Raw genomic sequence first — 25,904 nt, 5'->3', positions numbered from 1 at the left:
TTTCTCAGGAATTAGAAATACCCGTGATTTCTACTACATTTTAAATAAATTCTTTATGGCTTAATGATAGCTAGTGTAAAATCCCCTTCTGTGAGTCACTGGGTGTTTTTATGATTTTACCAGCTCTAGTAACTTCTAAACATTAGTAGAATTTTTCAAAGAAAGCTCTCATTTAACCTTACTTAGTTTCAAAACAATGTTTCTGACCTCCTCCTTTTTCGGTTCCAAGAATATGTTTTTTTACCTAGCATTTTTATTTAGTTAGGAATTATTTTTGCCAAATTCTTAGAAAAATGTCACTACTCTTATTGTATCATTACCTTTTGCCTTTACTCTAAACTCAGGTATGAACTAAATTCTAAAACTGGAAGGGACATTAAAGATCATTGTGTTCAGACCCTTACTTTCTAGATGAGGCAACTGAAATCCAGGAACCCTAACCCACTTCTTAAAGTAACACGACTTGCCTGTGAGAGCAAGAACTGGGATCCAGACCTCCCTACACCTAGTTAAGGGTCCTTTCTACACCTGGATTCCTCCCTAAAAATTTGGGTGTTTGTCATTCATTTCCATATAACTGAGGATGATAGGGCGTCCTGAAAAGTTCCTCTTTCTAGAAGACTAATTTTTCCAGAGTGGGCCCTTGCTCGTACATTGAGATCAGTGCCGGACATCACAGTTATGGCCTTATCTGTCCATCATCCAGATTCTTCCAATATGTTGAACAGAAACCTACAAACTCGGCAAGTCACTCTATGGTATGCAGGAGAAGTGCTTTTAAGGAAGTGCTAAAGTTGTGTGGCTTGCTGTGGGCAGCTGACAAATGACAATGAAACTCACAAGACCACAGTGAGAAATGAGAGAGAAAGAGATTGAGAAGGGGCATCAGTTAATCTCAGGATGAGGGAAGGAGCCATGAAACAGTGACATGCCTGGCAGCCCAACCCAGAAGATAATGCTGGCATGAGGCTGCTGGCCTTGGAGGACTCTACAAGAAGGGTTAGCATGGCGGTCATGAGCCTCTGAAAACCTAAAGAACACGTGTGTGTAAGAAGTCAGTAGAAGAAATCTTCCACAAGCTTCCATCATCACTCCCACCTGACTTATCTACCCCACTGGTGTCCATACACCCTGTCACTCTTCTTTACTACAGATTCACCCAGTTTGAGGCCGCCCCCTCCAGTGGCACCTAAGGTCCTGCCACTTCTGGCCCAAGCAAGGACGTCATTTAACGAGTGTCACCTCTAACCATCCTGCCCCCTCAATTTTCCTTGTTCTGTTGAATCATTCTGATTAGCTCATTGATAAGCTGTTTCCACCCACTTCAAAAAATAGAAAGAAAAAGAAAAATCCAACCAAACAGATAAAAACCCTTGGATTCTATCTTCAGCTCCTGCTCATTTTCTCTCCTCTTTATAATCACACCCCTCAAAAGTTCTGTTATTCCAGCTGTCTTCAGTTGTTCTTTTATTCTCTCTTGAATTACTCTTAATAACATATTTTGTCCTCACCACACTCCAGCCAAACGCCTCCTCCCCAAGTCACCAATGACTTCTGGGTTGCTCCCATCACCAGTCGATTCTCATTCCACATCTTACTTGACTTACCGGCAGGCTTGACAAGTTGACCCATCAAGCACTTTCTTTGCTTGGTTCTTTAGACATCACACTTCTTTGTGTTCCTTCTTCCTTCACTGACCATTCCTTCTCAGGTTCTTTGGCTAGTTCCTTCACGCCACCTCCATTTCTTAAAGCTGGAGTGCCAGGGCTCAGTCCTTGCATTGCATTCTTTTTCCTTCATTCATTCCCTGATAACCTCATCAAGTCTGTTTCCTGACTACCCTCAAATTTATACTTCCCAGTTCTGAAATCTCCCAGAATCCAAACTCCTTTATCTAACTGCCCACTCAATATCTGTTCTTTAATGCTTAACAGACAGCTTCAAATGTTGACACATCCAATCCTCAGCTTCTGGTCTTTTGCCCAAATCTGCATCTCCCATAATCTTGGCATCTCAGGCCCCAGATTTTGGCATCTCCCTAGACTTACTTAGTTCGTTTGTCTTCAGCTTCATCTTCAAGGTACATTTTGAATCTGATCACCATTCTTCACCTTCACAGCTACCACCCTGCGGCAGGCGTGAATAATCCCTTATTTGGATAGATGCAGTAGCCTCTTAACTTTAAGGTAACTGTAATTTACCAAAAGTGTCCAAACTGAAATACTTTTGGGGGAAGAAAAGGATTGCAAAAGGGGGAGAGTGGCCTTTAACTGATCTATAGCAGGTGTCAACTGGTATTATCTGTAGTAACTCAAACCTATGGTCATCTTATCTACCTGGTTTCCCATTTTACCTTGATCTCTGAACACTCTATTCTTACCAAAGTGATCTTGTGAAACTTGTCAGGTCATGAGACTCCATCACTTGAACCATCCAGCAGAGTATCATCTCACTTGGAATGAAACATCTTTTCAGTGATCCTACATGATCTGTTCCCTTGTTACCTCTCTGTCCTTTTATCTACTACTCTCCCCCTTGTTCCTGCCACTTCAGCCATACTGCCTTCCAGACTTTTCCTTGAACCTTGCAGGTACACTCCTGCTTTTGGAGCTTTGCACCTGTGATTTCCTCAGCCTACAAAACCTCCCAGTTATCTTTTTGGCCCACTTCCTTACCTCCTTCAGGTTTTGACTGAAAAACCACCTTCAACCCATGTCACCCTTACAAAAATGGCACCCTACTCCCCATAACACTTTTTGCACTGCTTCATTTTTCTCCATAACGTGAGTCATCATCTGGCATCCTTATATTTATGTTTAATATCTCTTTTTCTCTATTAGAAGGAGGGTACACATTTTGTCAGTTTTGTTCATTTCTGTATTCTCAGCACCTAGATTAGTATGTAGCACATAGTAAATGCTAAATAAATATTTGTTGATGGATAGAATGAATTAATTTTTATTTAATTTTTATTAATTTATATAGATTTTTAATTAATTTATTTCTTATTTTATTATTTTGATATTTTTATTATTTTATTAATAAATTAATTTTTATTTTATTAATTTATATTTATATAGATTTCTAATCCATAGAAAACCTTCCGTGATTGAGATTAAGAAAATCAAGCTAATGTTATTAATACTCAAATTCCAAAAGAGGAACAAAGAAAGCCACCCAAGTGGGTGTGAAACTCCTCTCTGCTCTGTTACAAGTGTTCACTAAAAAATAAAGTTTTTAGAAAAAATACACTCCAAATCCAGGAAAACATAAGCAACAGATGGATAAAAAGGGCTGAATCACTGTTTCTCCACCCAGACTCAATAATGTGTAAAGTCAAATATCTCTAGGTCCCAAGTTGCTCAAATGAAAGCATTGTACTAAATTATCTCCAAATATCTCCTAGCACCTCAAAGGGCAGAAGTTACCTGATTCCTTATCTTGAACCTGTCTGAGCACAGCTGTGGTCAGGATACTGTAGATGTTTGACAATGGTGGTGTATACGTTCTGTTTCTGGTTTTCTCTGACCTTACTGGCTGTACCTTCCCAGTCTCTCTTGCTGACTCTTCCCCTGCTCAAAGTCTAAGTGCTGGAGTGGTTCTTTTCTATTTCTGCTTACTAGTTAGTGATCTCATCTGGACACTCCAAAATTTATATCTTCAGTCCAGAATTCTCCCCTGATCTCATCTCTAGATACATAACAATAATCATTTTATTTGACAACTGTACTTGGATGTCCTCTCAATTTTTTTTATGTCCAAAGAAGAATCTGTGCTTCTCATCCTACCCTCAATTTATTCTTCTAGATTTTCTAGTCTTCCATCTCAGTGAATTGTACCACCATCACCCTAGTTGCTCAAGAGCAAAGTCTAGAAGTCATTCTTAATTTCCCTTTCTCTTATTTCCTATTTTCATGCCACCAGAAATCTCTGTGGACACAAGCTCCAAAATAACTCCTGAATTCTGTCCATTTTTCTCCATTTCCATTATTACCACTTAAGTCAAAGTTGCTATCATTTCCCATGGAACTTATTGAATTAAAATGCTATTTTTGAAGATTTATTTATTTATTTGAGAGAGAGAGAAATGGGGGGGGGAGAGGGAGAGAGAATACCAAGCAGACTCCATGCTGAGCATAGAGCCCGACACGGAGCTTGATCCCATGACGCTGAGATCATGTCCTGAACCAAAATCAAGAACGGGCTGTCCAACCAACTGAGCCATCCAGGTGTCCCTAGAATGCTATCTTTAAGCTTTGGACACATGGTCCCTTAATTGGTCTCCACGTCTTCATTGGTGATCCAACAATTGTTCCTCCCTTGAGCAACCAGAGGGATTATTTTAAAAATGTTAGATTGTTTGTTTTTAATTCTCTCCATGCCTTCTTATTGCACTCAAAATAAAATCTCAGCTCCATCTTCTTAAAAATCCTATATATTCTGGCCTCTGCCTATTCCCTCTGCTTAGCGTGCCCTTTCCCAAACTTTTCATGCCAGATCCTTTCTTGTTATTCATATCTCTCATCACTGCTTCCTTAGAGAAAGGTTTGCTGCATACACAATCTGTCCCACACTACCCTGTTTTAATGCGCTATATGGCACTTCTTACCATCTCCCCCTTCAGTAGATCATAAGCTCCTTGTGAACAGAAACTGAAAGTAGCCCTTTGAATTCATTACTACAAGTAGTCTGGCATCTGGGCAATCCTTAGAAGGTTCTCAGTAGGTATTTGTTAAATGAATGAATGAATGTATATTCCACTACCATACAGCTATTTTGTGATACGTCCAACACTTCTCATCTCTATTTCTTTCCCTTTCTTTTTTCTTTTTCTTTTTTTAAAATGGTTGATCCTCTGATGTAAACTTACCAAATCCTCTCAAAGTTGGCCCAGAGTTTTAAGTAGATTCCCCAAGACCAGAAGTTATGACTGGTTGCTGGTTGAAGCCACAGTTGCGTGTAGACCAATAAGTTCTTGTAAAATGACACGTTTTAGTGCAGATTTGATTGACATTTGTATTGACTGCCAAAGAGAGCTGTCATCACACACCACCATGGTACCGTGAGACTGCTGGCAACCTAAAATTCTTAATAGGATGACTGGCTCAGTGCCCTGCAAACAGCACCACTGCTGGTAGATGTCTTCTTGTGGGTGCTTCCTGATGACATAATAGTTGAAAATCCTTGGCAATTGTTTTGAGGGCTCTCTATCCTTGTACATGACATTTTGGATTAACTTATATTATATTGGATTCATTGGTAGCCTGGTTTCTTTCCACAGATGTCGATTCTGCCCTCCATGATGGCAAATAGAGCCATTGCAAAGAGGCTTTTATCACAGAAAACTGAACTCAAGTTTAGCCCAACCAGTTTGTTTGTTTGTTTGTTTTGGGGGGGGGGGCAGAGGGAGAGGGAGAGAAGGAATCTTAAGCAGGCTCCACATCCAGCTGGAGTCCAACCCAGGGCTTGATCTCCCCACCCTGACATCATGACCTGAGCAGAAATCAAGAGTCCGACACTTAACCGACTGAGCCACCCATGCACCCCAGCCCAACCAGCTTTGGTCCCAGCTCTAACAACATCATTCTGATTCAAATGAGCCCTAACAACCTGTGCCAAAGTTGCATGTTTCTGTAAAGCAGAATTAATATGACTTCTGTGTATACCAAACAAATGTATATGGAAACATAAAGTGATTAGAGCAAAAGTTTTGTGAAATAAAAAATGCCTGCAATCAGTTATTACTTAAGTGAAATGTTATTTTACTTCTCTGAAAGGTAAAGCCTGCAATACTATTTTCAACTTTGAGGTCTGTGGTTGCAGTGTGGTTTGAGGAGTGTCTATTGACCATCGAAGTAGACAAGGCCTTGTGTGTTATGGGAAATTGGAAGAGCTGCAAAAACACAATAATGTGATTAGTAGAATAGAAAACAAACTTTTAGACAAATGGATAAGAAGTGAGGTTATTTAGTTTTCAGGGGGAGAAAAAGTCTGAGTTCAGGCCCATTATATACACATTGTCTTGTTTTCAGAGAGGAACAATATAGAGGCAACATTTCATCTCATATATAGATCACAAAAGGGAAAACCTTACTGATTCCAAGAAATAATTTGTATGGAAACATGCCTTCTTTTCTTGAAAAGTCTGAAGGGTCTTTCTAATGGGGTTTAGGTAGTTCCGTCTATCAACAGGGAGACGTGGAGGCTCAAAAACTCATGATAAATTTGGGAACTATCATGGTTTTACTCCTACTCCTATGTAGTGTGAGTATAATTGTACCAGCTCATGACTTTAACTCATACTCCTGATCCTATATCAGCCATAATGTCGAATAAAAATCACAGTGAAGCTCAGAATTGGTTCACTGAACGCTACTTTGGTAAGACCTACCTTTGAACTTCGAGGAAGACTAAAAAAACCCAGATGAGTTAGAGAAAGCAGCTAGGACTCAAGAAACACAGCTTCCTGTGACCATGAAGCTGCAGAAAAGAAAGGCATGGGGACGGTGAGCATAATCTTTAAGCAATTCCAGTTACCCGGAAACAAGTTTTGAACTGATCTTTATATCCATGGAGGACAAAATCAGACATAACAGTTGAAATGGATAGACAGGCAATTTTTTCTTAAGAGAAAGATCATACAAGGTTGGAAGCTGGTGGTCTCCACGTTCCTAGAATTGAAGTATAGATTGCTGGGGAAGAAGAGCAGATTGCCTGCAGTGAATGAAATTGAACTTGTGGTTCTCAGCGGGAGGGTGTTTGTAAATTTGCAGGAATGTTTTTAATAGTCACAAGGAAGGTTGCTAACGGGCCTTCTGTGGATAGGAAGCAGAAGTGCTAGGTGTCCTGAAATGATCAAGAAAGCTCCAAATGGAAAAACTGTCCCGTGTCCTACATCCTACATACCTTTGTAATGTCACACCAGTATAGACCCACTATAAATATAACTGTGAGTACTTCACCACATGATAATACTGGAAAATTTTTTCAAGAAGTTAGGTAAAATAATTAAGAAGAGATTTGTCACCAAGAAGAATTAAGGTGTTATTTACAAATTATTCAGTAATTTTCTTTTTCCGCCCATAGTGTCTATTTAATGTGTTATATATTTCTTTTTTTTATAATCATATTTTTTATTATATTATGTTAGTCACCATACAGTACATCCCTGGTTTCTGATGTAAAGTTCGATGATACATTAGTCGCGTATAACACCCAGTGCACCATGCAGTACGTGCCCTCCTTACTACCCATCACCAGTCTATCCCATTCCCCCACCCCCTCCCCTCTGAAGCCCTCAGTTTGTTTCTCAGAGTCCATAGTCTCTCACGCTTCATTCCCCCTTCTGATGACCCCCCTTTCTTTATCCCTTTCTTCTTCTACCGATCTTCCTAGTTCTTATGTTCCATAGATGAGAGAAACCATATGTGTTATATATTTCTAACTACCTATTTAATGTTAAAGCATTCCAGTGCAAGAATTTAACTTTTGCCATGGCAAATACGAGACACACACACACACACACACAAAGATTTAAGACTTAGTGTCTTATGCATTGAATTGTAGAGAAATGCAACTATTGGGGAAATGAAGGAAAGACTGTGTTTTGTTTTGTTTGGGGTTTTCTAAGAGTTTCCTAAAGGTACATCACTGCCAGCAATGCCACTCAGGGTGTTTAAGCTGCTAATAAAACACCCTGAATCAGTCTTTTCTCCTCCTCCTCCTCCTCCTCCTCCTCCTCCTCCTCCTCCTCCTCCTTCTTCTTCTTCTTCTTCTGGAGATTTTATTCATTTATTTATTTGAGAGAGAGAAAGGGAGGGAGAGAGAGAGTGCATGTAGTGGGGAGGGGCAGAGGGAGAGGGAGAGAATCTGAAGCAGACTCTATGCTGAGTGCAGAGCCCAACGTGGGGCTCGATCTCATGATGCTGAGATCATGGTCTGAGCCAAAACCAAGAGTCAGATGCTTAACTGACCAAGCCACCCAGGCGCCCCTCACCCTGGATCCGTCTTTACTTACAGCTGCACATCTGCACATGTGTAATAATGGTGACAATTTGAAATTCTTCTGAATAGACTCAGAAACAGAGTCTAAATTAGCAGACGTCTGAAACAGTGATGTCAGTAAGTTGCATTAAGTGTTTTGGAAATATTTGTATTGCTATTCTCTATACTTTTCATTTTCGAAATATGGAAAGGAGCTCTCTGCTGTGAAAATGACACATGGAAGTGCATTCATTTCCAGCTTGCCCCTCGTACACTGACTACCCCACAACTCTTTGCCAATCTAGCCTCTTTTGCCTGCTGCTGATTATGGAATATTATCTCTGAGGTCCCTTTATGTATCCGAAACTAAATGTATACCTCACTACATGGAAGACTGTTGAATGTAGAGGATGCGTTTTGTGTTAAATAGTATCACTTCCCAGTTGTAGTTCATAATATAAATAATTATTTTGACACGACACTACACAATAATTTCTAGCTCATTTGCAAGAATATTATATTTTCCTCATTTTCCCTCATCCACAGCCCTTTATTTTTCTTGGCATGTTCTCTTTACTTTAATTAAGGTTATTTTCCTCTTTCTCTCATCAAATGCAAATACATCTAGTCTCTTATCATCACAACGCTAGGTTTTATTCAAGGGCCCACCTGTATTTATGCTTGCTCAGTTATTTCATTTATTTTTATACTTGTATGGAAGAACTACCGATTCCTTTGCTTCTTAGAAACTCAAACTTGTTCATGTTAATTATGTGTCATCATTAGGCAATTTCATTATGACTTACAGAAGAAATATATCTGAACGAATACCTAGGGAATTCATATGATTTTGTTACACATTTGTTTCTTTTATCTTGGTTTTAGATTAGGGTTAGGACATTATATCAACTTAGAAAATCAATATGTGGGTTGTTTTATGTACGAGTTTCCATCTGACATATTAAAGAGGGCATCCCATAATGCTCCTATGAGAAGGGAATGGTGTCTGAACACTAGATAATCTCTAAAGTCTTGTCTCCTCTAAATTCCTCAGACTCCTTGGTCTCTCTAATTTCACTAAGGATGGTGAACACTCCTGTCTCTCAGCGGAGTAAAAATTCCATTCAAAGAAACTTGTATTAAGTTGAACCTAATTCTTTTAGTAGTATGTATGTTTATTTTGCGCTTAGAAGAGAGTGAACCATTTTTCCGTTATTTCACTGAATTGAGAAGACCATGACAAGTCAAGAGTTGCAAACACCAGTTCTCTGGACATGACTATTTTCTCATACACACACACACATGCACACACCCGTGTGCATTCTTCTCACCTAGCTTGACGAGGCGGAGCATGGAGGTATTACTTCCTCGTTCCGTGCAAGCGGTTACGGAGAGGTTGTAGATATCTCCAGGAGGCAGGCTGAGAATCGCAGTCATGACATTGCGTGTGACCTGCAAGGGCCATCAAAATCAAGGGTTTAAACTTCTAACGAACTTGAACTAGGATGGCTCTCCACACGACAGGGCTGCGGCAGGCACTCCCTCTCTGTCTTGTGCAATCGATCTACAGTTAATTACAGCCTTAGGGATACTTTATTTCCTTTGAAAATGATATAAATGCCTCAACTGAGCCAAGGTAGCTCTGAACATGCAGAGTACGTATCAGAACATTTTTCTATGAATTCTCTATTTGAAATAGGGATTCCTCTGATACTTTTCCTCATCTTCACAGCGAATTTTAGAAAAGGCATTTGCTAGGTTGTTACTGATGTGGACATTGCTCAGCCCTAGCTGGGAAGCTCAGAAGAAACCTAGTCCTGTTTCTAGCCACCTGGCTTCTCAACGAAAGACAAAATTTCCCAGTCTCCTCTATAGCTAGAGGGGACCATGGGACCCACTTCTGACCAATCGATCGTCAGTGGAAGTCACACGAGCAGCTTATAATTCTGTCCACACCCTGTAAGTGCTGGGCTTCCACATCTCTTTTCCTCTCCCCACAGGCTAGAATATGGATCTAATCACTATGAAGGTTTACCTATGCTCCGTGGTAGATGGAGCAGCAAGACAAGCAGACTCTGGACCCCTGCATGATTGACCCCTTACAGCAGAGGTGCCCTGATAGTCCCGCGCTTGCATGAGAGAAACAAACTTTTATTTTCTTTGAGCCTCAATCTTTGTTTGTTTGTTTTTACAGTAATGTAGTCTCTACCCTAAGTAATGCAATGTCAAAAAGTTTAATAAAGCAGAAGAAATTAGTATTGCCAACGTACCCAAATATTTAGGCATTGGTGATAGATGGAGAAAATATCAAAACATATTAACTGATTTTCTTGAAAATGTTTGACATCCGGAAAATGTTTGACAAAAGCTTAAATCATAACTTTAAATATAAATGAATTACTAGTTATAACTATTATAACTCATTATGAAAGATTAAAAGGTAAACTCTAGGAAAGGAAGAATTAGAATTTTTCTTCACTGTCCTATCATCGGAGCCTAAAAGAGTGCCAACAGACATAAGACATTTGTCTAATGTTCAATAAATGTTTGCTTAATAGTTTTCAATAGTTTATGTAAATGAATGTTCAGATGCCCGATATTGGGATTCAAAGAAACATACGCTCTTTTTAATTTTCTTCTTCCCTTCTGCAACAACCATCCAGTGTAGCATTCTAGAATGGGAGAGATCAGTTGTGTCATCACCGTATGTCCAACTGATGTATAACAGACTGTTGAAATACTCCACGGATGTGATTTCTGGAGCAACTGGGGCTACAAGGAAAGAAAGAGGTGCACTTTAGCTTAAGAGACTAATACCAATTAAAGTACTTCTCAACAGAGCGTGAAATCTCACGTAGAGTTAACTTAGAGAATTAAATTTCACACCATATGATGGCCTTGGGGATCCCTGGACCTCTCAGTAGTATGGCAAAGGTTGGTGGTAAAAGGCAGACACTTGTTTCCTGGGACCCCACCTTGCATGGCTCAGACACAGGGCAGCAGACCCTTCTGTACCCGAGGATATAGGGTCTTTTATACCAATTTCACAGTTACAAGATTCCTGAAATGTTCACCTCTTTGAGTATGCTTGTTGCATCTATAAATTAATAGTATAAGGCATGGCTGAACCTATTTTCCAATCAGTACTGGAAAATTTGGGGTCCTATAAAAGTAAATTTTTCATTGTGTGTGCAGCAAAGGTGTTTATGGAAATAAAGGACCGTAAGGTCAACAATTAGAGGGACAGAAAATAATTATTGTTTCTATAAAACGACAAGGCAATATCATTGATCGTGTCTAACCAGTGCTTTGCAAAAAGTGGGCTCTTACTAAATGTTGCTGAAGCCAGTAGTAAGGGAAGACGGGAAGGGCTCTTTGCTAAATTCTAGCACTGAGCTTATTAATTTTTAAATTTTCTTCCACATTTAAATTTAAATTATTTTTAGTGGGGAGGAGGGTTCACTACAAGCTTTATAATATATGAGCTACGAATGTGTATTTTATTTTTTAAACTAACTGATAATTCTGAAGATTTTAGGAAACACATACACAGTTGAATTTGAAGTCCATGTGTATGTTGGTTTGAAGACAGGCAGGTGTTCCATTCCGAGAGACAGCACAAAACGAGCTGAAATATTTGGAGGAGAATTTCCATACACCATGAAGATTCATTTTTCTCAAGATTCTGCTAGTACTCAAAACAAGCACTCATAGCTATGCTTTCAAGAACAATTATTCGCTGTAGAGATTTGTAATATAGAGAGTAAAGAACACTTCTGTTTTAGTGTGCCTGGGTGGCCCAGTTGGTTAAGCGACTGCCTTTGGCCCAGGTCATGATCCCTTGGTCCTGGGATCGTGTCCCACATCGGGCTCCCTGCTCAGTGGGGAGCCTGCTTTTCTCTTTCCCTGTGCTCTTCCCCTCGACTTGTGCTGGCTCTCTTTCTCAAATAAATAAATAAAATCTTTTTAAAAAATTGTTTCATGTGAAATTAGTGTTTCTATATGTTTGACAATAAAATCTTGAAATACCAATAATGTATCTAGCAAGTAACACAAACCTGCATCCCATTTCAGAATAGTCTAATGAAGAGAATGATACCTTTGCCTTCTTTACTCTTAATATATTTCTATGTATTTCATTATACATATGTATCTATACTTACATTCCTTCAAACGAGATTTTCTTCTGTTCTAATTCTAGTAAAGACAAGAGATGTATTTAAAATCGTCAACCCAGAAGTGTATAACTCCCCCTTACAGGTATTAACGAAGTCTTTAGATTTTTTTTTTTTTAAGATTTTATTTATTTATTTGACAGAGAGAGACGGAGAGAGAACACACAAGCAGGGGGAGAGGGAGAAACAGGCTTCCTGCTGAGGGGATGTGGGGCTCGATCCCAGAACCCCTGGCATCATGACCTGAGCAGAAGGCAGACACTCAACCGACTGAGCCACCCAGGCACCCCAAGTCTTTAGATTTTTATACTCTGTATTGTTGCTTTAAAATGCAGCATATTGCTGAAAGGCCACAAGATGTCACTATTTGTTTATTGAACATTATTTGGTATACTAGCATAATTACTATGCATTGACTTGAGGACAAATTTGCCTAACAAAGACAGGGGACCTGAGATCCTAATAAATCACCCTTTATTCAGATATTTTATTCCTATATCCTTTTATATCACACGGTTTGGCATTTTGGCTCATAACTAAAAACAGAGGTAAGAGAAGCATGCTATCTTTGTTTGCTTTAAACTTGAAACAAGGGAAGAAAAACAAAATGAGACAAGGCTCAAATTTCAACTTTTTTTTTTTTTTTTAAGATTTTATTTATTTACTTTAGAGAGAAGTGGGGAGGGATAGAGGGAGAGGGAGAGAAGCTCAAGCGGACTCCTGGCTGAGTGTGGAGCCAGATGCGGGCTCGATCTCACAACCCTGAGACTGTGACCTGAACCGAAATCAAGAGTCGGACGCTTAACCGACTAAGCTACCCGTGTGCCCCTCAACTGGTTTTTAAAAATAAGTATAAAAATAAAAGTCCGCCACCATATATATTTTAATAGTGATTTATATTACATAATTTAATTTTCACACTACCTGTGAAATTCTATTATGCCCATTTTATAGATGTGAGAATTGAGACTGTGTTAGCATGCTTAGATGAAACTGTGAACTGCCCATGTCAGCATGACTTCGTAGATTGTCCCAGGAAAAGGTAAGAAATTCCCAAAGTTCAATTTATTGGAGACAATAGGCTGCTCACCTAGGCAAGTAGCTCGCTTATTTACCTTATAACTCTCCAGATTTGCCAGGCACATCACCTTTGCCAGATCCTGGTCAGTTCTGAGCTTTGAAAGGCACACCCCCATCACTTGAGTCCGGAACTCCAAATCCTGTTAATTTTTCATTTCTGATGCCCCCCTTCAGAGACACTGCAAAGAGCCTCTCACGGCAGTTTTATGCCTTACTGCAATGAGTTCTAATACACTTGGTTTTGCTCTATTAGCCAGCTGTTAGGTGGCATTTTGAATTCTGCCAATGAGAAAAGACAAGTCCGGGATCATTAAGATAACTTGCTCCGTGTTCGACAGCTAGAATTTTGCAGAGCCCACTCTGCTCAATCAAGTGTTCAGATGCAAATTCCGGGCTTTTCCCAGACATATGCTCTGTCTGAGAAGGAAAGAGTATTCTCAGAGAGGCAATGTCAATAAAGTGAAGCTGTACGAATTATTTATACAGTAAAATGTAATTAAAGTTAAGTACACAATTATTAATATAGTCAAGAAGCTAACACAGTACATGTCACATAGTTGGTATTTTCTACCTTTTTGGCATTTTTTGACTTTCCTACCCTAGTGTACTGTTAACATCTGGAACACAGGGAGCTCTAGATATTGGCCAGTAAAGGAAGGGGATGTACTATGTATGTTGATAGTGTAAGAATTCACATGATTAATTTCTTTTTTTAAGATTTTATTTTTAAGTAATCTCTACACCCAGTGTGGGGCTTGAACTCACAACCCCAAGATCGAAAGTCGCATGCTCTACCAACTGAGCCAGCCAGGCGCCGCCCCCCCATGATTATTTTCCTTTCATTTTCTTTCATTTTGATAAAGTCTGATAGACTAAAACTAAATGTCCAGAAAAGAAAGTATTTTGCTAACATTATTCTTCATCTAGACATGTTTTTCTCATTTCTCCTCATAACACTAATTATAGCCTTGTAGTCCAACCAAAAGTTCCTGAAAAATCTTAGTTCCAATAGGGTTCAAAAAGGGTTAGTGTTCCTTTGATGAATTTCCCCTTTTCGTTGTCATCTCTGACCACCTCTGCTATTTCTGCTATATGATAAGGAGCTAACAGTTGTTTTAAGTACTTAAACTTTGTGCCACAAATTTCACGAAGTAATGTATTGGGGGAGGGCAGGGGCAGAGGGATAGAGAGAATCCCAAGCAGGCTCCATGCCCAGAGTGGAGCCCGACGCAGGGCTTGATCTCACAACCCAAAATCAAGAGCGGGACGCCTAACTGACTGAATCACTCAGGTGTCCCCTAAGTCACGTATTTAAACGGAAAAGAATAATAGATACCATTATCATATCCGTTTTACACTTAAAAAAACTGCTTAGGAAAGTTAACATGCACAGATTACATGCGGCACATGGCAGATCCATGATTCAAACCCAGGTCCACCTGTCTCCAAAGCCTATTTTCACTCCCGCAACGGACAACACTGCCATCAGCCTATGACCTTAAAAATGGCTAATGAATAAGAAGATGGAGGCACTCTAGCAAATACAATCATCGAATGCGTACAATCAATTCCTCTCAGGGTGAAGCTGAAAGGTCTGTCTGCTACAACTCCATTCTAATCAATTCCGAATGGGGCACACAAATAAAGGACAGTAACTCAGGATAAAAACACATTTTAATTTTTAAAGACTATCATTTAAGCAAATAATGAATTTTCAGAATCAAGCATACTGTCGTCCATGAAACTGATGCTTGATCAGGGCCAGGTGAGCAACTGGAACTTTCTGGAGGTGCATCTCTTCAGAAACCCCTCCAAACAGACTTCTTACCCCACAGAAGCAGTTCCCCCACACCACTCACCTGTTATGAAGCTGATGGTGGAGCTGTCACAGCAGCTCAATTCCGGGTCTCCCCAGGTTACCATGGTAACTCGAAAGTTGTAGTACCATGCTGGCAACAGATTGGCTATCCTCTAAAAAGAGCAAAGAGACAAGAGAGGAAAAATCATGTTTTTGGAACAGAGTTATTTTTATTAGGTCATGAAGGTAATCAGTAAGTAATCTTTATTTTTATTTCTGTGCCTTTTTTTGTATTTCCCCAATTTTCCATTAAGAATTCTTTCTGGACTGCGGTGAGGGGTAAATAGAATGGTAGGCAAACATAATTTTTTTAAAGATTTTATTTATTTATTTGAGAAAGAGAGAGCATGAGAAAGAGAGAGAGAGCACAGGCAGGGGGGAAAGGCAGAGAGAGAATCAGGCTCCCAGGGAGCCTGATGTGGGACTCGATCCCAGGACCCTGGGATCATGACCTGAGCTGAAGGCAGATGCTTAACTGACTGAGCCACCCAGGCGCCCTACAAACATAATTTTAAAAAAGTGATTCATAGGTTTAGTTAAATATTTCCAATTGGTTTTGTTTTGCAGTTTCCTAAGTTGTGTTACGCACATGAAATGTACTTATTTGTAAATGATTGTACATATGCATAGCCCTATTTCTAAGAAAATTGGCCTCTCACACTCTGCATTCTCCCAGTTTGGACTATAAGCGTGCATCCTTGTTGGGTGGCAAATATCAGCGTCGTCAACTGGGTAGAGGGCAATTGTGTACTTCATGCGTGACCCCTAGGAACCCACATGTTAGAAATTATTCCTGTCTCAGAAAGAGCAATCTTTTTTTTTTTTAAGTTTTTTTTTTTTTTAAAGATTTTATTTATTTGACAGAGATAGAGACAGCCAGCGAGAGAGGGAACACAAGCAGGGGGAGTGGGAGAGGAAGAAGCAGGCTCATAGTGGAGGAGCCTGATGTGGGGCTCGATCCCAGAACGCCGGGATCACGCCCTGAGCCGAAGGCAGATGCTTAACCGCTGTGCCACCCAGGCGCCCCAGAAAGAGCAATCTTTACGTGCTCTCTTGAAAAGCATCCTCCAATGGCCTGACATTAGAGGTGTTTAACGGGTGTGTAGATGTTAAGAATACTCATCATTAGCATTAAAAGGTGTCAACTCATTATTGAAAGACTAAAGGAAATTTTTTTGTGTTTTCCTCCTCGGGAGCAGAGAGAAACAGTTAAGTACTTGATAGTTCTACTAGAATGTGGATATGCTCAGTTAGGGCTGAAAGCTTATTTCACATAATTTTTTTTTCTCTCTCTCTCTCTCTCAATCTCTTCCCAAAACAAAAATAGCCCAGAAATCAAAAACAACTAGGAAAATCATGAAAGCAGGAAGCCCCCCATATGTATTTACAGGTAACTTTTTCTGATACATTTGGTACAGAAAGACGTGTCTGTTTACATGGGGAAGTGTGACGCTACTTACCACGGAAGCAGTCAAGGACACAGTCGCTGCGATTTCATAGTACGTTGTCCACTCCGATGTCATTGTTGCAGGGTTGAAATAAAACATTTCAACTACGTATTTTCTGAACACTCCTAAGTAAGGTCTGCTCCAGCTCAGAACCACTGCCGTAGGACCCAAGGGATAGAGCGTTAAATCCTTTATTCCCGTTGGAACTAAGAAGAAGTGGGGAGGGATGAAAAAAAAAAGAGCCAAGAAGGAATGTTTAATATCTTAGCAATTGGCTTCAAACTTCTTCTTAATAACTAGGGTTTTCACTCTTCTGATACAATTATTGAATAAATCATACTCTCCTCCCATGTTATTTTTCCTGAGCCTTAGATGCTAACGATATCCCCTCCCCCCCGGTATACAACGGTAGTCATGCATTACTCTGAGTGTAGAATATTGGGTGAACAAGTATGGGCCCCTCCCCATATAGGATGATAATGACTTGGACCTGGGCTTTGGAACCCCCGTCCCCCCAACAGTACTCTGATAAAGTTTATATCAAGGCTGGCAGCTTACCGATAGCAAAGGTGACAGGATCTGAAGGTGGTCCAATCAAAGGGCCTTTTCTTAGGTACATCACAACCTGGTACTGGGCCCCAGGCACCAGATTCTCAATAATAGATTTGCTTGAGTTCACCTTTAAACCAAACACCCAATATAATTTTTTTAGAGCTGGGCTTTCATAATGTGACACAAAAGCTGATATCATATTCAGGGTAGCCACAGATGCCTTTGAAATCCAGAAGCCTTTGCTTGTTCTGGGGAAGGTCAGATTTCAAAATTAGGATGATTTATAGTTTATGTGAACACTGAAGGGAACCCAGAACATTCAAATTCTATGGCTGGATTTAATAAGCCCCGTGAACTGCTTTATACCCATCAATGTCAATTTTAACTATGTACACTAGAGACACATCAGCCTCTAACCATAATCAAATCAGCAATACCATAAGGGGAGTCTGACATCCTAAACTGTAGTGTCAGCTAAAAACATACAAAGACCAGTGCAGGAACGTCTTCGGTCTCTCGTCACTTAGAAGCATATAATATCTAATTATAGAGATGAAAATGACCTCAGAGATTATCTGCTCCAAATCTCTCATTTAATAGATCAAGAAAGTAAAGCCAGGAAATGGCCAAGGTCACATATGTAGATTAAGCGCTGGGGCTGGAAGTCTAATATTGTGACCTCTGAACCCTGCTACAGGAGGGTCACCGGGCTAAGTGTGGAGGGACAGCAATAAGGGCTTCTCAAGGCTATTGTGACCCCATAAAATAACATTGTAGGAAACATTCCTCATTTAGATGAGCTCTTCTTTGCTGTTCTTCAAAAAAAAAAAAAAAAAAAAAAAGGAAGAAAAGAAAAGAGAAAGAAAACTTTTGGTTCGGTAACAAATGCAATATAGAGAACAACAGAACAGACAGATGAATGAAATGTCCTTACTAAGGTTAAATGTTGGTGTGCACGGGGATTTGATGCTTCAGCTTCCAGGTCAAGAAGTGTGTGACTTTGACCTTTAGTGCCTCTCATAGTTATGACAGTCTTGCTTTGTAGAAAGAACACAGGCTCTCTATTCAGACTGCCTGAAATCAAATCCTGCCTCTACGCCCTTGTCAGCACGGAAATTTATTTATAATTTATTTATAATTCTTATCTTGACTTCTTGACTGATAAAGTAGAGATAATACTATTCCAGACCTCACAGAGTGGCAAGGATGCTTAGACTAGAGTATCAATGAAGTTAGCTCATCACTCAGCAATTTTGGGGCCTCTAGGGTACATTACATAAAATCGCTGTGGAAAGGAACATAATCAATGAAGAACAGTATCGTTGACAACTTACCTATGCTATAAAGGTTTTTTTTTTTAAATTAAGCTTCATTATGATTTTAAGAATAAACACAGAATTGGTGATATGATACAAATTTTAAACCTTTCCAATACCAGAAACCAATTCTGCACAATAGACATTGTATAATTTGAACTGGTAGAACTTGCTCTAAATGTAAGTGGGGGGACCAGCATACCATAATTTCTTTTCCAATAACTTAAGCAAAATAAAATTAAGTCGAATGAATGCATTAGCATTTCCCTCCTTTCTTTCCTATTTACACTCATCAGAATTTTTTGCCCATGCTTTCAAAGGTGAATTCTGCTGGAAGCCATCTAGGCCCAGTTGGTCAGCCCGATATCTTTATCTGATAGAGCATTTCCTGAAGAGATAAACTATGAACAAGACACGTATGTTGTGCAAAACTAAGTGATGCTGTCTTATTTCTTTAAAATAAATTTTTTAAATGATAAAACTTATAATGCTCATTGTGGAAATTACACAGCAGAAGAGCAAATGAATAAAATTGGCAATTTTTCTGTTCTCCTCCCCTCATTTCCAACATTTTGGTGGCAATCTTCCAGGCCCTCCTCGATACATATATACATAAATAATATGACATTGACCCATATATGTGCTACATCATTAACATCGCTCTGAACCTTTCTTTAAAACTAAACAACACATCATAGACACCTAGGCATATCCATGAATTCCAACTTAGCTCATTAATCACTCATTTAGATTATTTAGAATAGCAGGACCAAAAAGTGTAGACTGGGGGCACCTCGGTGGCGCAGTCGTTAAGCGTCTGCCTTCGGCTCAGGGCGTGATCCCGGCATTCGGGGATCGAGCCCCACATCAGGCTCCTCTGCTAGGAGCCTGCTTCTTCCTCTCCCACTTCCCCTGCTGTGTTCCCTCTCTCACTGGCTGTCTCTCTGTCAAATAAATAAATAAAATCTTAAAAAAAAAAAGTGTAGACTGCTTTAGGGTGGTGTTAAGGTTTCTTTGGTTTGATAATATTTTAAGCAAGTAGTTGATTCTGATTATTCAAATGACTGTGTGAGATTGGAGCCACTTAAATATGCCATCATATTTAAATACCCTGAGAGTATCGGGCTAGTGAAATAAGTTGGAGAAAGACAAATAGTGTATGATTTCACTGGGTGGAAATTAAAAGTAAAACAAATGAACAAGCAGAACAGAGCAAAACTTAGAGGTAAGAGGAACAGAATGGTGGTTGCCAGAGGAGGGGGGGATTGGGAGGTGGATGATATGGGTGAAGGGGGTCAAGAGGTACAAACTTCCCCTTGTAAAATAAACAAGTCATGAGCATGTAACGTACAGCAGGGTGACCATAGTCAGTAATACTGTGTTGCATATTTGAAAATTGTTGAGAGAGTAAATCTTAAAAGTTCTCATCACAAGAAAAACATTTTCTAACTTTGTATGGTGGTGGATGGTACCTAGGCTTACTGTGATGATCATTTTGCAATGTATACAATGATTGAATCTTTATGTTGTACTCCTGAAAACACGTTCTACGTCAATTACACCTCATATAAAAAATGTGCCATCATAACAAATTCACCCTGGGGACATTATACTTCTTTTTAAAAAGGTGTTATTAATTTATTTGGGAGAGAGAGAGCACGAGCTGGGTGAGGGGCAGAGGGAGACGGACAAGCAGACTCCCTACTGAGCACGGAGTCATCAACTCTGACCTGGAGCTCGAGGAGGGGCTAACGGTGGGGCTCCATCCCAGGACCCCAAGATTAAGACTTGAGCCCAAGTCAGACGCTTAACTGACTTAGCCACCCAGGCGCCCCTACCTTTTTTTTTTTTTTTAAATAAAGAAGCAACTATGTGTATATACATTACATTATTTTAAATAATGACCTTGGTAACAGATCATAAACACCAACTCCTTCCTGCCACCTCGTTTTTGAATATTTGCTGAGCCACCAGCCTGTATCTATGCTTCTACCCTTCCATGCCCTTGTATTTATCCTGAATCGCCTTGGGGTAAGTAGACGGAAGGCAGAAGAAATGCCCCTGAATACTACTTACTAAATAATACGTATTTTATTCTCCAGAGGATCATTCCACATCCCCTCCCCCAATTTTCATCCCATCTTTGCATTCCACTATCTCCTCTCTCACTTTCCCAATGGGCTTTGTCTCCATTCCAGAGAATTCAGTGCAGCCCAATGCCCCTCTGATGAGGCACCAGTCCTGTTCCTCCCCAGCTAAAGAGATAGGAGAAAAGCTGCCCTAGAGAGCCTAGGAAATACACAACAGACTGATAAATTACAGGGTACGTACATTGTCGGAAAACACATAGGGACCAAGGCAGATCACACGTCAAAGTAAACATACATACATCTATTATACGACTTTCTTAATCTTCAAATTTAGGATTGTGTGTGAGTCTTTGGAGAAAGTACTGAAAGCACATCTGCTTTGAAGAATTGACCGGGTCCTTTACGTTGAACACTGACGGAGCACAGACGTGACGTTCAACATGTATTTATTACCCAATAGCACCGAGATGGTTGTTAGGAGGCATACGTCACAAAACCCCTTTTCTACAAGCACTTGCATGCAAACTCAGACACGAAACAACAACCAGACGTGAAGAGCACATACATGATGAGGACGAATTCAAATTAATACCATGTACCGACACGGAAGGCCAGACTCTAAGCGTCACGAACTCAAGGTTCAAGTCAAATTTGTTTTATTTCTAGGATGTTGCACAGGACCCACCTAACACCCAGAAATCAGTGGTGGTGTCAGGAAGAGTGGTGACACTAGCAGTGAGTCTCATGGATGATCTAGGCGATATGTAAAGCGAGGATCCTGTGCTATAGTCCGTGGTAGAGGCAAAGCAGGCAGAGTGAAAGTATAAAATAGTGAAACATTATATTAACTGTTGATACTGTAGTCCCCCCCTTATCTGCAAGGGATTTGTTCTAAGACCCCAGTGGATGCCTGAAAGCATGGGTGGTACCGAACCCTATGTGGACTAGGTTTTTTTACTACACATACATACCTATTGTAAAGTTTAATTTCTAAATTAGGCGGAGTAAGAGATTCACAATAACCAGTAATGCAAACAATTACAACCGTATACTGTAGTAAAAGTGATGTGAATGTGGCCTCTCTCAAAATAGCTTATTGTACCACCCTCACCCTTCTTATGGTGCTGTGAGATGATAAAATGCCTGTGTGATGAGATGAAGTGAGGTGAATGACGTAGGCGTGTGACCTCTTGTTAGGCTACTATCGACCTTCTGACTGTATGTTGGACGAGGATCACCTGCTTCCTGCCCACGGGTGACCATGGGAAACTGAGTCCATGGAAAGGGAAACCATGAATGGGGGGAGGGGACACTAAGTGTTTGGCTTTAGAATCACTCTTAATTTTCGAGCTGCATCTTGAATATTAATTCAATCACAGTATCACTGAATACAGAATCAAAGCAATATTATTATTTTTTCTTTTTGGATCATGTTTGCTTTGGGGAAGAAGCCCAAATCGGACTGATACTGGTGATACTATCTTCTGGATTCTTTTGATTAAAGGCCACATGACTGCAGGCCAGGTTTTGATACTTTTTTAAAAAAAAGATCTATTTATTTATTTGAGGGGGAGAGGGGCAGAGGGAGAGGAATAGAGAGAATCCCAAGCTGACTCCGCACGGAGCTAGGAGCCGGATGAGGGGCTCCATCTCACAACCCTGAGATCATGACCTGCGCAGAACCAAGAGTCAGGTGCTTAAGTGACTGAGTCACCCAGGCGCCTCTGTTTTTCAGACTTTTTGAACTGATATTTCCTTATCTAAAAACCTGTGTGTGTGTGTGTGTGTATAGTGGGGCAAAGGATAATGTTGGTGCAATAACAAATCTTCAAAATTTTCTTGTAATTGAGAGAACACCTCACACAGCAATCCATTTTAAATATTGCCCACTGTGCCTATAATCCTTAACAGTCTCATGTTCGCATCTCAAAAAGGCATTGTCAGTGCACTGAGACCAGTCTTTTCTGGCTCATTTATAATTTATAATTTTTATCTATACTGTTAGCCTTTGGCTTCTGTGCAAAAGACACGTAATTTGTACATTGGATGAGGGGTGAAGAAATGTACCTTGGAGCAGTCAAGTTCTGTGTCATGTTCTGTAAGAGAAACACATTTTTCTACCAATATAATGAGTCAGCTGTCTTTCCCTTACTCAGGAAGGGAAGCCACAAAGCTGCATAGTGAGTTGTGATTACAAGTTAATCGGTTTAGCATATTTACTCCTTACTTTAGTTCAAGTCAAGGGGTAGCCTCATCTGCAAGCAAGGGCTTATCTCAACACTCTTAAGCCTTTCTAGCGCTCCAAAGGCCATGATTCCTGAATTCTACTTATCAAGTTTAAGTTTCTCACTCTTTGAATTTCCCTAAGTGCCTAATTTTCGTGGGATAAATGGAAACATTCACAAAGCTTTCTATAGCAAACATTGTTTTTGAGTATTATATTTCCAGTGTATGACACATGAGTTGATAATTAAATTTTTTGCCTTTAGGGAAGTAAATATTGTGTTTGCGAGACACCAGGAATCAGTACATTTGATCTTATGAAACAAACAAACAAACAAACAAACAAACAAACAAAACAACCCAGGTTTTAGGAAAATAGCTCTGGGCTCCAGGCTCCCTGTGGATACTTAGGGCAATGGAAAGCAAGGTCTGCCCTGGGGCCCACGTGGCAGGCTTTCACTCAGGACTGTCGCTCAGGACTGATGGCTGGGCGCATGAGCTCATTCTGGTAGCCATTTCCAGACCTACCGATTTGCACCCCATTTCCGCATCCCTCATATCCCCCCTTGCGCTCAGCTAACTCCTATTTATCCTTCAAAGCTCTTCTCAGTTGCAATTAGTGAAAGGGGAGTGTTTTTACTTTAGTACCTTTCATTTTTGAATTATTTTTTCAGTGAGCTTAATTACTTTCATAGTTCAAATAACAAGAAAAAAATAGAAAGAGTAAAACAAACAAACAAACAAACGAAAACTCCCCAGAACCTTCTGCTTGGTCATCTTGTGCCCTGGGAAAAGTTTTTCTGGCCAGTTTCCAAATCCTTTTGTCCCAGTCCATATTTACCTGTGCCCTTTCTTTCCCCATATTTACCCATGCTCTTTCTTTCCATGAACTCACAGGGCCTCTCGATCATTTACTTTTAGCCTAGGCCTTATTTTATACTCTTCTGCAGTAATTGTATGCTCACTTATGCGTTGTTCTCACTAGATTACAAAGTCTGCAAGCAATTATCTAGAATCCCAACATCTATCCTATCCGAGTACCCGGCACATCGTAGGCGTCTTGAATGAGGCGTGAAAATAAAAGGAAGATGCTAGTGCTGGGAGGGGGGGAGGAAGAGTGTAACTGCAGAGCCTTGCGCACTCATTTCCTGCTCACACCCCCCTCCCAATACCCTCCCCCCCCCCCCCCCCCCCCCCCCCGCCCCAGACCCCAGCACCGCCTCTTGCAATGGCTGCGCCCGCGTGGCTGGGCTGCAGGCCGTGAGTGAGCGAGCCCCTCAGCATTTTCTCTGTTCCTTTACCTGGGTGCAGTACTGCTTTTCCAGCCTCTGGCTCTCCTTCTGTTTCTGGCAGGTGAGCGACACCACAGACACGATGGTGCCGCTGTAGTTCTCCTGGGCAGATGTCCAGGACATCAGCGCCGTGGTTGAGCTTAGAACGTGGACACTCACGTGCTGGGGCTTCTCGGTCAGCTCTTCGATCCACTCTCCGGAAGGGCCTGAACATTGCAAATAAGAGCACAAGGGAGGTTTCATGCTGAGCTGGTGGAGGTAAGAGAGTCGCGTTTTAAAAATCACGATGTTTTCCTTTTGCCCTTACACAGAGAGTCGAGGTAAGACCCGCAGCTGGACGGCACGGCTCTCTGCCCCTGCCTCTCAGGTTATTCCAGGAAATTCTTCACCAGAGAGACTCTACTTCTCTTTCAGTGCAGAGTGGGTGTGGAAGTGGGGGCATTTCATCAGGGTTTAGAATTCCTTTGCTAGGATCTTTGGTTTCTAGAAATAATGACTTTGAGATTCAAATGAGCCTCGACTGCCATTGTGTGAAAGGATTTTAAATTTGGTAACAGGGGGATCAAAGAGGCGGGGTGTGACTGTATTGAGAGAAGAACCAGGCAATAGGCTAGGTCAATTACAGAAGCTGCCTGGGACCTGGGTGCTAATTTGAGGGAGGAGGTGGGTTCCTCATTATAAAGCATCTCGTCAGAAGGCCCACTATTAGTTTTGTTCTTTAAGTTTCTAAAGTGGTTATTAGCACCGTGCCCGACACATAGTAAGGACTCAAGAAGTGTTGAGGTGGTTATTATCTACAGAAGTTCCTTGTCAAAATGCACATATGCAACTTTCCTTTCTTTGCTTAGGATACACTCCTCAGTGTCTTCATAGCGAGCTGTATTCGTGGGCTGGAACCCAGGAGGGGGACAGCAGTCTCAGGCTCACAGCCAATGGGGCCAGGCAGATAATGACAATAAAAAATGACAATAACAATGGTGGCAAAGAGCATTTGGCATGTCTTAGGCTCTGTTTTAGGGTTATGTATGTTTACATATGTCAATCCTTCAATTTTCATAACAGACCTATGAGAGAAGTACAAGTATGAATCCCACTTTCAGATGAGGGCATTGAGGCAAAGATAGGATAAGTACAGCCAGGATTCACCAACAGGAAGGCTGGTTCCAGAATCCACACTCTTAACCCCTGCACGAAACCTCTGGGGAAACTAGGAACTGTGAGAAGCGCTGGTTTGGAGAGAGGAAAGTTGACCCAAACTCGGCTTTGCTCATTATTAGTGATATAACCTTGGGCAAAGGGTTTAACTTCTCTGAATCTCTGGCAATGCACTGGCAAATGGATTAAACCATAGAATGTTAGAATTGAAAACTTGAGAGAACCAATACCTCATTTCATTGATGAGAAAACTAAGGACCAGAGATGTGTTATAACCTGTCCAATATAACACAGCGAGTAGGTGCCTGGAGCCCTACCCAGACCTCTCGTCTCCTGGCTCAGCGCTCTGTGACAATTTATCATGATGCCATCTGTTGCTAGGATCAAATGAGATCCTAGGTGTTAGAGAACCTGTAATTGTGAAGTGTTTTCATCGTCATTAGGAAGATTACTGGGAGAGCAGGGGCACAGACAGCCAATGTGGGAGGAAGCCAAACACATTCACTGGTTCAATGGTTTTACGTTAGGACTGACCTGATAATCAAACCACGGTAATGGGTCAGGGTAGGCTACGTGGAAATGGACTTTGCTAGCAAATATTCCTAGGTTCTAGTCCCATTTGGACACTTGGGAAAGTCACTAACCTTTCTGTGCCTCAGTTTCTTTCCACCTGAAACATGGGGATCACTGAAATGTAAGCCTGTTGGGGGCCGAATGTAAATGTCTACCTTC

At 40.7% G+C, this 25,904-nt stretch overlaps 1 protein-coding gene across 2 annotated transcripts in view; it reads right to left on the bottom strand.

Annotated features, from left to right (window-relative positions):
- Window positions 1-25,904, bottom strand: part of PTPRO (protein tyrosine phosphatase receptor type O) — a 239,282-nt gene that overhangs the window by 60,985 nt on the left and 152,393 nt on the right. For both annotated transcript variants that reach the window (XM_045781388.2, XM_045781387.2), the window contains exons 7-12: window positions 24,027-24,223; window positions 17,103-17,223; window positions 16,557-16,750; window positions 15,098-15,209; window positions 10,604-10,755; window positions 9,315-9,435 (exon numbers count right to left, since the gene is read on the bottom strand). In XM_045781388.2, the coding sequence (XP_045637344.1) occupies window positions 9,315-9,435; window positions 10,604-10,755; window positions 15,098-15,209; window positions 16,557-16,750; window positions 17,103-17,223; window positions 24,027-24,223 (897 nt within the window). The remainder of the gene's footprint in view (window positions 1-9,314; window positions 9,436-10,603; window positions 10,756-15,097; window positions 15,210-16,556; window positions 16,751-17,102; window positions 17,224-24,026; window positions 24,224-25,904) is intronic.

Source organism: Ursus americanus, chromosome 25 (assembly GCF_024610735.1).
Source record: "Ursus americanus isolate L20-20 chromosome 25, mUrsAme1.1.p, whole genome shotgun sequence".
Classification (NCBI taxonomy): Eukaryota; Metazoa; Chordata; class Mammalia; order Carnivora; family Ursidae; genus Ursus; species Ursus americanus.
This window is presented reverse-complemented; position numbering and strand designations above follow the sequence as displayed.